Here is a 15,915-nt window from a genome sequence, read left to right as displayed (position 1 = left end):
CTGCAGTTGGGCTTCAGCATGCAGTTCTGTCTGAGACTCATCAAAAGCAGAAGAGCAGGAGGCATTTCACTGAAGTGGGCATGTTTAATGTATAACTGGTGCTAAACTAATTTGAGATGACAGACCATTTCCATGCTCTTTCAGAACTTGCCATGTTGTCATCAATGCATTCAGGAAAGGAAAAATATTGCTTGTATAGAACTTGTTCATAAATAATAAGCAAGGTTGTTTTAAATGCTTCTGCTAATGTATGGTAAATGGAGATGTGGGTCTTCCCTTCTAATGCTGGATGACAGAGCTTTGGAAGATATTCATTAACTCTCAGCTATGAAAGCATTCATCATGTTTTCATGTGTTTCTGTGCTCAGAGAGCCACAGTTGAGGTTTTTCATTTCCCTTTTAAGAAGCATGCTTCATTGTAAAAGTCTGGTAACTCAATTATTGGAGTTTGTGTCTTGGTGATTATTCTGCTTAGGCATGTTACCTCCCAGGTCATCTGAACAGTGAGTCTTTGGTAGAAATTAACTGGAAAATAACCTTCAGCACGATAAATATTTGTATTTGGAGAGGACCTGAGGAAATCCATCTGTAGGCTAATGTCTGACAGCCCCTGAGGGGAGCAGGCAACTGAATAGCAAATTGAAGTGTGCAAATCCTGAGCCTCTCAGCAGATACAGTAAATATGTGCAATGTAACACAGCAAATATGCGAAGGCTTTTAGTTACGGAAGTGTGTAAATGTTTACAAATATGATTAACTGCAAAGCACAAAATCCATTCGCAGCATCAGAGGAATATACTAAAATTACTTTTCCGTTCCCCTCCAGGATTATGCTGAAAAGAAAAACACGATAGCAAAAGCCCTGGAAGATCTGAAAGCCAACTTCTACTGTGCACTCTGCGACAAGCAGTACTATAAACACCAGGAGTTTGACAATCACATTAACTCATACGATCACGCTCACAAACAGGTAAGAGGAATCTTCTCACTATTTAAACTTGGTTCCAACAGGAATGTTGGCATTTTGGGTTTCTGTGTCCTTCAGGATGGCTTGAAAACCACAGTTGTCAGATTTCAGATTCTGGAAGAAAACAGGCAGTTTTCATAGGAACAAGTCATAACTTGAAGGATTCACAGCCAAAAATTCCGAGTCACAAGGAGTGGGGAACGCTCTAAAGGAAATGCTAACAGTTAAATGGTAAAAAGGTACAAGAAATGACCAAAGAAAAAAAAAAAGTAAATGTAGAATTCACTTGTTCTCAGTTTAATTTTGCATACCAGTAAGTACAGCGGTATATTTAAGAGATTACAGGGAAGCATTTGTGTTGGAACAGGTGCGGGTAGGAAGCTTGGCATACTTTTTGGTAAACTTTCTTTTCAGAGCTGCATCTGTGTGAAATGGGCTATAATTTTACTTAGATGTGCTGAGTTTAAAAAGCCTTTGTAATGAAAAGTTTCTGGCTCGGTTCACAATAAAATATGTGTTAGGTGTTAAACATTGGTATTCACAGTTTTATTGCCACATTTTGTCAACTGCACCTCCAAGTCCTGTATCCTGCTTTTATAACATGAAGGCGAGAGGCAATGCAATTGTCTCGTAAGGCAGCAGCATCCCACTGCAGCCTGGCAGTCTGCTGAGTGGTCAGCTGTGTATGTTCAGAGGAAAATGCAGCATGTCTCGACTTTGCCAAAAGGATATGTGATGGTATAACCATACAGGAAGTTTCTACTTAGTCCAATTAGCTGGTAATTATCCTTTATCTTTGTTTTTATCTGGTGCAATCGTGGGGTTCTGGATCAGAATCGATTGCTTTTCATTCTAATTGAATCTTTCTTTGTCCTGTAGTTTCTTTCAGATGCTATCAGCTTTAGATTTTGTGAGTTTTAGATTCATTGTTGAGGACTGCAAAGCTGCAGACCTCACCAGCTATAGGAATGTATGAGAAACTGGAGGGAAAGCTATATTAGAAGAGAAATTAGTAGGTAACTTCATTGCATCCTAGAGATGCTTATTATGAGTTGTAAGTATTTTGACTTTAAATACAGCTGGAACTGGTCCTTCAGGCTCCATCACACAACATCACCTCATTTATGGAAGGCAAGGGTAAAAGTGATGGGCAGAATCTTCCCCACGTGAACTCTCTTAGGAATTTCAGACTGCTCTGAAACGCTTTCAAATAATGAGAACCTGAAGGCTGCAGTAATTGCTCCTCTACCTATTCAGTATTGATGAAAATGTACTCTGAAACTGAGGTCCGGTGTGAGACTTAATTCAGTGTTTCACACAGCTGCTTCTCTTTGTAATTGCTTTAGACAGGAGATGCTGGGCACTGCAGCAGCAGCATTTGCAGGAGTGTGGCAGCTCCTGTACCTTTTGGGTGGCGGCTTGGGGTGTCATTGTTTGCATGTGTCATCTTAGCTGGTGAAATTCAGTAAGCCTTCCTCTTTCTACGTAAGATAACCACAGCTCCCCTCCCTTTGGTGGGAAATCAGACTAAGGTGGCCAGTTCTCCATCAGGACAAGCTGTATGGGTGCTCGTTTGGACAAAGTGAACGTTTTCTGTAATACTACTAGGAAATAAGATTATTGATTCCTGAGATTAAAATGTTAAGTAAGGTTTAACCCTTCTGGAGCATTTTCTTTGTTGCCTTTGATTGCTGTGAGAAAAGCCAGACATTCCTCTTCCTGTATTTCAGTGAAAAAGGAGGCAGGCAGCAAATGCTGTGGTGTGGCCTCCCTCCGATTTTCAAGGAGTTTAACGCCAAGTGCTTATTTGTGAGCAACCTCATTTTGCTAGAGCCGTTTGCAGATGCTGCTGTAGAATGCTTTGATTTAGTTGTGAACATTCCTAACTCAGTGGCAGAAGTTTTCCAGCGGTTTACCATGGGAGATGAACAGATGACCTGGGTTTTGCCTCTCACTTGTCTCTAACTTTCCCATTCAGTCACATATTTCCGCTAATAATGAGCAGGTAGGGGGAAGCACTTATTAAAAGAAAAAGTTTCCAGTGCTCCCAGAATAGCTGTTAGCACATGCAGTCAGTTCTGTTTTTCTGCTCCCAGCACAATGTCCCTCATACGATCAAGTGGCTGAAACCTCTGCCCACCTGAATTCATGCCAGCCCTTCTGGAAAGCCTTATTTAATCCTAACCAAGCACTCTGTTGTCACGCAATCTAAGCCATGGGGTAGTTTCTCAGAGGAAGTGTTTATCACATCTGTATCTCAATTTTATTGTAGATCCTTACTTTCTATCAATTCAAAGATTGCTAGCACGGTAAATATCCATGATTAAAATACGAAACTTAATAGTAAACTGTAAAACTGCCATTTGGATTGGGAATCCCATACTGTCAGGAATTCCTTGTGCTTTGATTTGTTGTCTAATATCGCTTCTGCACTCAGATAGATCCATCTGACCAGGCCAGAAATAAAGGACAGAGCAAAATTAATTTTATTGCCTAGAACCTGAGGGAGTTCAGACCAATATATAGGAGTCTGCACCTGCCTCTGATAGTGCTTTCTTGTTCTTAGCTTTGACAGTATGGTTGGGAGAGTAATATCTCTAGCCTTTAAGAAGTACTCCTGGAAAAGCAACTGGAAAAGTGGTAATGAAGAAAAATGAACTCCTCCGTTTGCTTTGAAAGCCTGGACAAAACAAAACAAACAAAAGAAAATTGAATATAGGTGTCTTATAAACCAACAGTGTTCTGGGCCCATTTCAGATAGAAGTGTGACTAAGGCTGAACCTATATTATTCACTGTACTAATGAGAGAATTACTGTTTGATAATGGTGATCTAATACCATGGATTGCAGTTTTGAGACCCATCTGAGGACTCAAAAGCATCTGTATGATTTTATGCACTTTCTTAAGCATTTGGAAGCATTCAAGGAGCTTTCTGAGGTGCTGTATTCACGCAGGGGAGGAAAAAAATTCTGCCCATACTCCTTGAAATGCTGCTGTTTTGATAAACGCGGCAGAGCAGCAAGTGTAAAGCTGTGAATGACCTTCGTCTTTTGGTAGCCTTTTGGAGGCGGTGAGTTGTTTTGTCCTGTCAGTGGATCACACAGCTGGGTTTCCTGCATCCATTATTCCTCAAGGGGCTTGTTGCTGCCAGAACAAAGTGCTTTTATTCTTGAATTTGAAAGTCTTCCTCTCCATCCCAGACCTGATTTATCACCTATTATCATAGCAGCACACCCAAGCTTGATGTACTTTCCTCTCCCCATATGAGAACAAAAATGCTGCACTGAAAGAGTCCCAATGTATTTGCATCTACATATGCAAATACAATCAGTTAAGTAAATTATTAGCAGGAAACTTTTCCCACAGAATCAGAGGTCGTGTTGCAAACTCTCTCTCTGGATGAAAATGATCTCCTCGCTCTAAAAATGTATTTAAAATTTTATGGAGGCACTAAAGTACAAATTATAGAGGAAGACTAAATTACTGCACGCCATCTTTTCCGTATTCCAGCCACAGTGTGTACATTTTCCTCTACTTGTTTTTCTTCTTTGCACATTTTTAGAGGTTAATGCCAAGTAGATCGGAGAACATTAATCTGCAGCCCATCAGAAATCTGACCTCTGATCATCTTGAGTGTGTGATCCTCAGAATAGATGTTCTGTTTTCCTATGCAACTCATGTAGCTCTCTTCAATGATATGGAAATTTCAGATAGGAAATCCCAAACAAAAGCTGCTTGAAAGAATGATGACTTCGTTCTTGGAGTGCTCATGGGGACCACATGGGCAGGTGGACGGTTGGCAGTGGAAGCTGTGTCCTGGTTAAGAGTGATCTTAATATGCCTCACTGCTCTTTATTCTCTGTAACTTCAAAACAACAGAAGTACCTGACAAAGATCGGACTTTTTTGCCCTTTAGTTGGCCTGCGTTCCCATCTGTTTGTGTTGGGTTAGGAGGAACAGAACTTAAATAGGTGAAAACATGGATTGCAGCAGCTCAGTTCCCACAGCTGCTGAAGTGAAAGATGTTTACTGGGAGGCAGTAGTATTTTAGGTTGCTTTTTCCAGGCTTCTCTCTGCAGGCTGAGTTCCACTGAAGCTATTTGGATCAGACTGAGACAACACATTATATACCATCTTGGAAGCACAGAAACAATAATTCTCAAAAAGGTACCTTCTTCCAGAGCAACATGTCAAAAAAGAGCTTTATTCTAGTACAGAACAAAGCCTTAAGAGCTTCAAAAGGCATTCTTGGGAGTTGCTTCATAAGCAAAACTAGCATGTTGTATGTATGTGACATAACTCGTTGCTGCTGGCAGTAGCACTGTGTTTGCTTGGATCTTAGTGCACGCTGAGCCCAGCCAGAAGGGGATGTTTAAGATAACAGAGCAGACAAGAAGGTCACAGGGAGTGTTCATGGCCATCAACATCCCCGAGTGATGAAAGAAATCCCTTCTGTGATCACCAGCTGGGCCCACATGGAACAGAAGAAGGCATGGATCTCCAGGTACCAACCCACTGGGTCTGCAAGGCTGAGGATGAGGAGCAAAGCCCCTTCCTGCACCACTTACTGCATTATCTTTTCCTTTCCTTGTGAGTGCAGTACATTGCTATGTGCTTTCTCTGCTGTGCGCCCAATGAGCCATCGGTCTGGAAATCAGACAGTCACGATTCTCGTTGCCAAACTTCCAGGAACGGAGAAATTCTGTATTCCTTCCCTTAGTTCAGCTTTCTTCTCCGGTTAGAAGGCAGTAATATCTCTGTGTGCCTTTATGGGCAATCTTAACTTTTCTCAAAGCGAAGCAGGCATAAAATAGGATTTAAGTGATTTTATATGAGTCTTTGGCTCTTTCTAAATGTTATTGTCCCACTCACAGAACATAATATTTCATTTCTGCCTGGATTTAACTTTTTCCCTTAGGAAAAGATGCTCATCTTTTCATTTCTTTTTAAGCATGAAGGGAACACCAGCAAACATTCATCTGTGTGTTCTTATAGATACATGTGCGTTTGTAGCCCACACACGACTACAAAACACCCCCTCCTTTCCCCAAAATAGGAACTCAAAGGAGGATCACTGCTCTGTGGAAGTGCAAGAATGTACTCATAGCATAAAGCTGGAGAGGACTGTCCACGGGGATTGTCTTGGTGGCTGACTGGCTGAGAGATGAGCTGCTCCTGCAGAGCCCTGCTGTGCTGTGAGTGCCCCCGGGGCTGTGCTGCTGGCATTGGGTGCCTGGGGCAAGGCAGCGCCTGGGTGCCAGCTGGGATGGCAGAGCCTGTCTGCAAGTTAAGTAGGTGATGTCTGAGAGTTACCTGGGAATGGCTGAATTTATTTAAGGGGGAACTTCCTATGCTGTTTCCTGAATGAAAGAAAAAGCCGATTTATTTTCCTTCCTGTTTTTATTTTACCTGTAAAATTTAATTGTAGGTATCAGCTCCTTGATAAGTTTCACTGTTTTGGAGTATTTAGGCACTCTTCAGCTCCAAACATGGACTGACACTTTAGATCAGAGTATTCTGGAGTAAAGTACTACAGAATTCAGTCTTGTTGCTAACCAGCCTTCTGTTTCGCCTCTATCTAGGAAAATGTATTTAACTATAATAACTATTGACAATTATAACTGGGGTTGTTTTGTTTTGTTTTGTCTTGCTTGCTTGTTTGTTTTTTGGAATTAGAAGAAAATTCTGTTCCGCAATTGACTTATTTTTCCCAAAGAGGTGTTTTAGAACAAACACAGTTACTGTAGAAAAGCATATAGTTTGCCTGGTCCCATAGATAGTCTGCAAACAGAATATTAACCCCCACGTGCTGGTACTTGTGGTTCCCTCAGGAACCCTTCCTTTAATACAGAAGTAGCCTTACTCAGCTGCAACCCCTTCTGAGCTTAGAAACTTGGCATTTGTGCTCATTTCTTTCATTTTTTCCATCTTGAATTACTGCATCCTCTGTCCTTTTCAATATCCCTGTCAGTCCTTACGCTGTTAAACAACTGATAGAATATCTCTGTGCAAAATAAGCACCAATATAATTCATCCACCCGTTGCCCAAGTGTCATCCTCAGGTGTGTCTGCATAGGTGTGTCACTCACATCACTGTTAAATGTCCTGATGCAGTCCCTGCCGAATGTGCTTCGGTTTCCATCATATATTGGCTTTTGAACTTTTAGTTATTTTCATTTTTTTATGACATAAGACCTGTGCACCAGGAATATAGCTTGTCTAAAAGAATCCACAGAGGGAGATACAATGAAATATGATTTACTCAATGTGTCCTGTGCAATTTATCTCCCCAGCATGCATTTCTGCTGCTGTGTGGTTCACTGTTTTATTGAAAGTCATACTCATAAATTTTAGTTGAGCTTCATCAACATTCAGTTGAATTTCATCAATGCATGAAACGTTCTGTGTGTAAATCAGCTGAAGTCAAGGCAAGTTTTAAACTTAGCTTTACTATATCAGTATTTATCAGGTATCTGCTATTTGGCCAGTGTTGTTACAAAAGGAAATACTTTTTTTCTATTCAGCATGAAGACAAGAATGAAGATAATAATCAAGGTCTGAAAATAGGTGTTACATACGTGATTCCCAAAGCACCCTGCATATTGTAATGCATATTTTGGCATAAAGTATTCTAATGGGGAGGAATGATTGAAACCTTGAGTTATACAGTTTTTGAGATCAAATGAGAGTTTTCCTATCACACGCTTTGTTGTGTCAGGCTATAGATCAGCCAAGCAATTACCTGGAAGAAAAATATTCTTTTTTTGCCATTCATTCCTGAACAAAATCGCTCTCCCAAAGTTATTTAAGTGTTATTATAGCTGCAAAGTTCAAACCAATCAACTTGAATACATTTTCTGTCATTTTCTCAAATTCCAACGGCAATCCCATTGCTGTCCTGGAAGTGGTCAAGTAGAATGTAGATTAAGTGTAAGTAATGAAAGGCATGAGAATAATCTGGTTGCTCCATGGTTTTGAGTCATCAGTGAGCAAGGAAAGAATATTATTTACAATGAAGTTTTAAGTTATGAAGTTCTAAGCATGTGCATGGTGTTTTACATGCGGGAGCTCATTGGGAAGAACTGAGTAACCTACAAGGTGCACTCAGTTTTAAAGCAATCATTGCATTCTTTGCTGATCCATGCAAAATCAATTCATTTCAGGGAGAGATTGTCCTTTTTTAAGTTGTGGTTCTGACCCATTGGTGGAACACAACATGGCGACATGTGTTGCCTTTTGGGAGGAGATGTGAGCAGACAGGCAGCATACATAGAAGTGAGTCCCTGTTCCTTGGAGCAATCTAACTGCAGAGCCTGTTCTGTGTGAGCTTCAGTGGATAGCTGGACTTCATTTTTATTTCTCGGTTACTGCTACAACTTTAACTGTCCAGCAAAGATCTGAACAACTCGCTAAGTTGAACTTTCCCCACCCTCACACAGAACATGAAAAAATTGAAAAAAGCAGTGGTTCAAGAGAGCAGTACCGCACCTGTTGAGCTCTGCCAACAGACAGACTTCAGCCCTCGCTTAAGATTTCAGGAGTTGGTGGAAAAGAAAATTCGAAGTGTGCTCCTCCCATCAGTCCTGTTTCCATGTTGAATACAGCCCAGCCTCTTCCTTCATTGCAAGGATACCATATGCTGTTATTTGAGAAATAACCCCCAGTTTCTCTCTAGGCTTTCATCTATGCCTGCTCGTGACAAGCATCCTTGTGACAAACCTCAATTATTCTGCGAAGAGCCTTTTATTTCCTTCCAAAGTCTCCATATGTGGCAGGAGAGTTGTGGTTTAACATCAAGTTATAGAAAGTGCTACTGTCTTTTGGCTGAATTATTTTTGCTTCTTTCTTTATTTTAAGACATTCTGCCTGCAGAAGACAACATAAATACAGCCAGGCTTTGTGTCTGTGCCTTTCTTGCAGGCATCCTTCTCTTTCCTTGAAGGAAACAACAGCATGTTGCATCTTTTCTTAAATTAGAACCGACTGAAACCCATGGCACACCATAATATAAATAATGAATAATATTAATTCAAGCTCATTCATTATTAATGCTGCTACTTTTAAATGCCCAGCTTCCTGCTTCTCTCTTGCTGCTGTCATCTTGATATGCTAATGCTACCAAGAGTTCATGCAAAAAGTTAGCTCTGTGTAACCTGCAACCACTTTTCTGTCACTGAAAGTCAGAGAAATGACAAAAATCTGTTAAATGAAAAAAGAAACACTTTTTTCATGCTTTTTAAAATTTATTTATTTTTGGTGAATCACCCTTCTTTGCATATATCTGGTATAGCTTTAAAATTCCTGCTTGTACTGACAACTGTATGTTTGCATCTGGTACAGACAGGATCTCACTGTGTTATATCACCTGTGACCACAGAGATGTATTAGCCTACAAATTCCATGAGGGAGAGAAAGCAAGCCTGAGACTCAACAAGAAAGTGGAAGAGAAGGGTTCCAGCACTACCAGCTGTTAAAGATAACTATTGGAGACTCCCTTAGGGATCAGCTCATCCCTTCACCGCACCTGTGCACATTCCTCCCTGCCATTATTGGTATCCCTCTGCCAGCTGTAAGAAAGCAACCATTCTTCTGGCTGATGGGGCTCCAATTAGAGTGAGCAGTGCAAGAGCAGGGCATTTGTTTAAGGATGCTTAAGGTGGTCAGTAGCCTTTCTCTCACAGACAGAAGATACTGTATATGAAATGAGGCTGTCACTAGATACGATAAAAAATTGAATGATAGATACGTATTAAAATGGGTTCTCACAGATGGAAAAAATTTAAAAGGGAAAATGAAGCATTAAAATGATGCTTATCAAACTCCTTATCCTTAGTTTGCATTTTCTTTCACTAAGCAAGCACTGAACTAATAAGAATTAGTTATCTCTGTCATCTGGTTTGTAAATCGTGGGCTGCTGCCACCTCGTCCTCTGTCTTATCTCTCCGCAGTCCTACTTCTCTGCCCTAGCAGGGGACTTTCCTTCTCTGCCATCTCAAGGCTTGTTTCTTGCTTAATGAATCTTTTTCCTTTCTTTGAATGTGAGGATAACGTATTCTACTAATGCGGGTTACTTCATTTTCTTCCCTCGTTCCCACTCACAGTTTTGCAGTTCTAAGGAATACCACAATTAGTGCATTTTCCTGACATCAACCTACTTTATAAGATTGATAAAAGGGTATGAATTGTATAATGAGAAATATATTAAAAATATAACCTAGCTTAAATTGCTGTAGTCCACCTATGAGCATTATAAAGTTGCTCCTATGGCCAGATCTCAGTTCAGCTTGGAGCTGGAAGAGCAAAGGAAGTTTCTGAGATACCCATATAATGACTGGGAGATTGACAACTGAAAGAGTACTCTGCAAGGAGTATTTATAAGGAGACAAATAGGTCAGGACTGAAGCAGCTGTCCGTTCACCCCATGCCAAGATCCCTGCAAGGTGTATGCTGTTCCCAAGCCTGTTTTAGGATCTTTAATTTGTTTTTAAACTTCCTCAGAGTGAGGAGGAGCAGCCAGCTGCCCAAGCAGAGCTCTCATAACTGAAAAATAGTATTTGCAGCAGTGACAATTGGGCAGTCTTAAAATAGTAGGTGTGGATAACCTCACTTCTGATGATGAAGTGGGGGGTTGTTTAACTTCAGTAAGGGTGGATAATGTCTTAAATAATAGATAGTATTTCCCAAATTAGTCTGTGGGTAGTGGATTTCTTTTAAACACTGCTGTAGTATTTTGCTTTGGCTCAGCACACCTGTCTGACTGTGAACAAAAGGAAGGTAAAATAGCTAATGACTCATCTTTCTGGCTTGATTAATGGGAAGAGCAACATGGCAAAAATGATGTCAAACCGTTTTCCTTCAGGAACAGAAGAGAAAGAACTTGTGTTAAGACCTATGGGATTTTTAAGCTTTTTCTCCATTCGGCAAGGATTTGGGATAAAATTCAAGCTTCAGTAGCTACCTGCTCCTCATGCAGTGTGGGTTCACCTCCACGTGGAGGCTTCTGTGCCTTCCTTTGTACGCATGGAGAGTTTGAATCCTTTGCAAATCCGTTGAGATGCCATCTGAATGGAGATGCCTTTCCGAGCACTTCACTTCCAGCGCTCATTTGTATGTGTGTGCTTTGCAGGGGAAAAAATAGTCTTCATAGCAAAAATGTAAACCACTAGTCACTGCTCAGAGCACAGATGATTTCTGCCAAGCCAACTGCCTGGTACGCTGCTAGGGGAAATATTTTCTTGGACATTTGTAACCGCTGTCATTGACAATAAAATTGCTTGAAATATAAAATAATGGTAGTGTTGCCTACCATGACAGGAACTGTGAAAGGTTTTGGCCTTTAGTACACTTTAATGTGTGCTGTAGAAATAACTGCAGAGGAACTGACACTTCCATTTATTAACTTGTAATTGTCCAAAACAAATCCTGCTTTTTTCCCCGTGCAGCAGATTGAAGCCTAGTATATGTTAATTGTGCTGGCTCTTCTCCCGGCCTGACACCTTGACAGCTCTTGACAGCTCTTGTCAGCTTTTAAAAGTTACTCTCTTATGAAAATGGTACCTCTGCTGGGTTATTCTCCGATAATGGCTTTGCCACTTATCTCTTCTGGTATTTTGGATTTTATGTTTTAATTCTTACATCAAGGTTTACACTTAGCGTTGCCCCCTGGCAGGAGAGTGTTTCCTAATGCCTAGTGGTAGGTCAGCACTTCTTCTTCAGAGACAACACAAAAATTAAATCCGGCGTTTCGTTTTGCAGATGTGTGCCTGGAGCTGTTTGCTAAGGCTCAGGTATTTGCTGTTCATTAAAGAAATGAGGTTGTACAGTAAACTGATTTATTAGCTATACCACCCAGTGCTCTCATCTTATCACATCTCACGCTGTGCACGTTATAGAGCATCTCGTGATTTCTGAAAAAAAAGAAAAGACTGCTAATTATCATTTATGTGCTACAGGACACGATGGCATTTCAGCAGGTGACACTTTCTCCACTGAGTCAGTACTGGAGCAGTATAATTGTGTTGCTGGAGTTGCTGCCTTCAAGTTATAAAAACTAAGACCTTGACCACCACAGTAATTGAAGTTTCAAGGCTGCTTGCTTAGGAGTAAGGATGGTATCTCTAGTAGTGTACTGGCCAAAATCCAGGCAAGCAATTAGATTGTTACATGAATCCCCCCCGTAGCCTCAGCTGATTACAGTGCCTTCTTCCCTTCCTGTCCTCACTGCTAGGTGTAATTGGTGCATGCCATCAAACAGCTGCTGTGCCCTAAGTCTGTGGTGGCTGCATTTTAGTGATGGATGTGATACAGGTGTACTCCTCTGCTCCAGCACCTGAAATAGAAATAGAAAAGAAATTCTTTCACTGTAATTTATTGATAGCAGAAAGATACATTTTGGCAAGAAAAAATACTACTTTTTGTCTTTGAGTTTCAAACAAGTAAGTGCCATTGGGCTAGCACAGCCTGTTTGGGTTTCCTAATGTCTTCTGACAGACAGATGAAAAGTTTTTAAGGAACTGAACTGCCCTGAGGAAAGAGGGAAAGTCTCACAGTCGATATTGCCTGATAAGGGACAGGAGAGAGAGGATTACTACTGCATCGCATGGTGAGCAGTAGTTATTCTGGACATGAAGAAAGAGGCTCAGTGAGAATGCTGGCTAGCCAGTGTTTTTCCAATAGGAGCTACAGTCATTGAACTAAGCTAATGCAACGTGCTTCAAAATGAAGAAAAGGACGTGGCTCCATATGCAGTACATACAATGCATATGAAAGTCCTTGTCAAAGTATGATTTAAGAACTAAATGTGTGTCATTTGAGGAGATGTGTGGATGAGAATTGCAGAAGAGCTTTGCTGGTGGCTGCTGAAGTTGCACAAAACTCAGGAAATATCTGGAGCTAAGCATCACTGTGTGAAAGGAGAAAGGACTCATAAATGCTTCTGTGTTCTTTCTGAAGGCTGTCACAACTCTTCCAAGTTTATATAAATAAAATAAGCTGCTTTAATTGCACTTCCTATGGAAACAATTGCCAGAGGAGGTGGGAAGTGTGAGTGTGAGCAGAGCTGGGCAGAGGAACATGAGCCTTCTAAACTTTGATGTGTCGATGGCTGGAGGACTTATGCAGAGTGACACTGGAGAAGGCAATGCTTTCACTGGTACTAAACAAGAGTCTGGTTGCAGGTGTGCTGCATGTGGGGCACCAGCTGGCATCTTGAGGGTCAGCAGGAATTTCAAACAGAATGATTTATTCCTTGTGATACTGCCACGGGCAGAAGGGAAGGTTCACATCATCAGAGCGATGAGCACTCTTTGTAGACATATGAGATTTGTTCTGCAACATCTGTTAAAAAGGAAAGCATCGCTGGAGCTATGCTAATGTATTTTCTTGTTTAGGAGCATCAGCCCTCTTATATTTTTTTAGTAATCTAGTGTCCATTCATTTCCCAAGGAGGCTGTGAGGTTATGCAGCATGGCATAACGTATAGGGGAAGGCTCAGAATTCCTGGCAGGAATTCATTCAAAAAGCCAAGTGTCCAAGCTTTGGTGTTCATTGCTTTTGTTCTTCGGCTTCACCAAACTCTACCTATTGAACAGAAGTGTATCAGTGCTTAAAGTTTTAACGTTACAAGATGCTAATATTTTGATTCAAGAAATGCTAAGAATGATGTAAAATTAACCTCACGGTTCTTTTATTGTGTATTTAGTGTCCCTTTTTCCATGCAATTATTGGGAGAAGTTTAGGTTAGCTATCAGTATGAAAGCTAATTTACTTCCATGAAGATGGCCATTTGCAATTTTTTCACCCACAGTTTGATTACTCTTCTTAATTTTTAGATTTACAAAGGGCCAAAACCTTGCTAATGTTGATCCAAGGCAGAGCCCGCATTCAGTTTATCCCCATGAGGTGCTGTCTGCTAATGAGGTTTGAAGATAATAGAAACCATTATGTAAACGTTACAACCAAGTTATTAAAACCACACTGAAATTTTCATAGCCTTTCTAAGTCTTTCTGTGACTTATGTAGCCTCATCCTACGCAAACAAGCAAGAAATAGTTTTGGGGGATGACAATTTGATGAACTGTTTCAAGATTTTAATAAAGGATGAGTCACTTTGCTGCCATTAAGAGAGAGAATTCCAACAATAAATCCTAGATGTGCAGAAGGCAAAAAGTATCACTTGTATAAATTCATATTCTTTTAACCTTCTCTAAGCATCCTCTGTGGCAGTTCAGGGAAAACAGAGGAGGATATGGCAGGGAGAGGCAAGTGCTTTACAGATATTTTCCTGTCCCAACCCAGAGGGCACAACAGCATATTGCTAAAAAATGTTGAAGTGCTAACATGGGGACCTTAAGGCAGAATTGATGTCTTAAGAGCAGCCTACTTTAAGGGTATTGTGAAGACTGAGAGCAGACATCTGAAATATCTAGGTTTCTATGGGAGATAACATGGGCAGAAAACAGACAAATCTTTGCTGGGATAGAAGGAGATGTCATGATTTGCTTCTCTGTTTTTATAGACCTCCATAGAAAAGGAAGTGTGTAAAGAACTTTGAAACCCCAAATCTTTGGTGAATCAGAAACAGAAAAAATATCACCCCCAGGTGAGAAGTGCCAACTTAAATATCGACGAAGATACTTGTTTCAAGAGTGTAAGTCTTGAGCAGAAATAGTCTGCTCTCTAAATCCTTCTTAATTGCAGAGTGCTGTAGTTGTGCTTGTGTAGTGCTTGAGGATGGGAAGAGGTTTGTTTGCAGAGCGGGGAGGCTTCGAAGAGTAAGATTATTTCTTCTGATCTTTTAAGTGGAGTGGACAAGGCTCTCATGTCTATCACTGTTAGTTGTAAAGTACTTCTGCTTGTTTATTTCCATTTGCTGTAGGGAAAGACTGTGAAGCGCTATTTTTTTTTAAGCTTCCCTAAATATGTGGCATTGTTGACCTTGAAACGATAAAGCTTCTGCTCTTGCTTTCCATTTTCTCTGGCAATGTTTTATCCAGAAATACCTTCACAGTGAGCACAGAGACACTTTAAATCTATCTTCTGCTGAGATATACAGAAGGTCCACCTAGTTAATTGCTCCTCTTCTTCATGTTAGATAGACAACTTCCTACGTGCTTGTTTTTCTTCTTTTCCTCGAAGCCTGAATGTATAGCAGTTCATATTCCAGAGTTCAGCGTTGCTTTGTGCTTTCTTCTTAGTGCGATCACCCGTTAATCAGAACCCGCAGTGTGTGCGGAGTACCCTGACTGCTGTAATGGAAAAGGTAAAACCGGGTATTGTCAGCTTTCCCTAGAAATTGCCTTCTGCCTTTAAGAATGTGGGCTGAGATTTGGGTACGTTTCCTTTCAGTAATGAGCTATGCTTCATTAGCTAATTATTGTTTTTATTAATTTCCTAGTGATTCTTAATCAAGAGCAAATTATCTCCTGAAAGGCTGATGTGTGTTGGGTGAGGGAACATTACCTGGGATTGCTTCTGGTAAACACCAAGGCAGAGAGCTTGCCCTGCTCGACCAACTCAGCCCTGCCCTGCTTGCCCCCCATAGCAGCCAGGGCAAAAGGTTGGGCACCCAACCAGCGCCTTCTGCAGCTACATGGGGCAGAAAAACACAGACTGCATGCGAAGCCAAGAATTGGCTGTTAGCTCAGCTCAACACTTAGCATAACAAATGAGTTATTACTAGGCCGACTGCAGCGATACCAGCACTTACAGTCCAAATTATCCAATTATACCAGCACTTTCCCAGTAAGGATGTAGACAGACACAAGCTCTCTAGTATCTAATCCTTCTGTAGTGTCACACTGCTTCACTGACGCTCCTACAGAAGAAAAAGAGAGGTGCTGTTGCATAGTTCTTTATGAGGGGGGATACGATGATGGTGTTGGTGGCCTCTTCTTCCTTCTAGCCAAGAGGGTGAATGTTGGTGGTGACAGTGCATTTTCACTGAGGT

At 40.9% G+C, this 15,915-nt stretch overlaps 1 protein-coding gene across 10 annotated transcripts in view; it reads left to right on the top strand.

Moving 5' to 3' along the window:
* Positions 1–15,915, top strand: part of ZNF804A (zinc finger protein 804A) — a 257,653-nt gene that overhangs the window by 113,308 nt on the left and 128,430 nt on the right. For 8 of the 10 annotated variants that reach the window (XM_040704049.2, XM_040704050.2, XM_040704047.2 and 5 more), the window contains exon 2: positions 827–970. In XM_040704049.2, coding sequence (XP_040559983.1) covers positions 827–970 — 144 coding nt within the window. Of the gene's footprint in view, positions 1–826; positions 971–14,484; positions 14,569–15,163; positions 15,229–15,915 lie in introns of all 10 variants that reach the window. The other 2 variants (XM_040704053.2, XM_040704052.2) reach the window with 1 other exon arrangement.

Source organism: Gallus gallus, chromosome 7 (genome assembly GCF_016699485.2).
Source record: "Gallus gallus isolate bGalGal1 chromosome 7, bGalGal1.mat.broiler.GRCg7b, whole genome shotgun sequence".
Taxonomy (NCBI): domain Eukaryota; kingdom Metazoa; phylum Chordata; class Aves; order Galliformes; family Phasianidae; genus Gallus; species Gallus gallus.
This window is presented reverse-complemented; position numbering and strand designations above follow the sequence as displayed.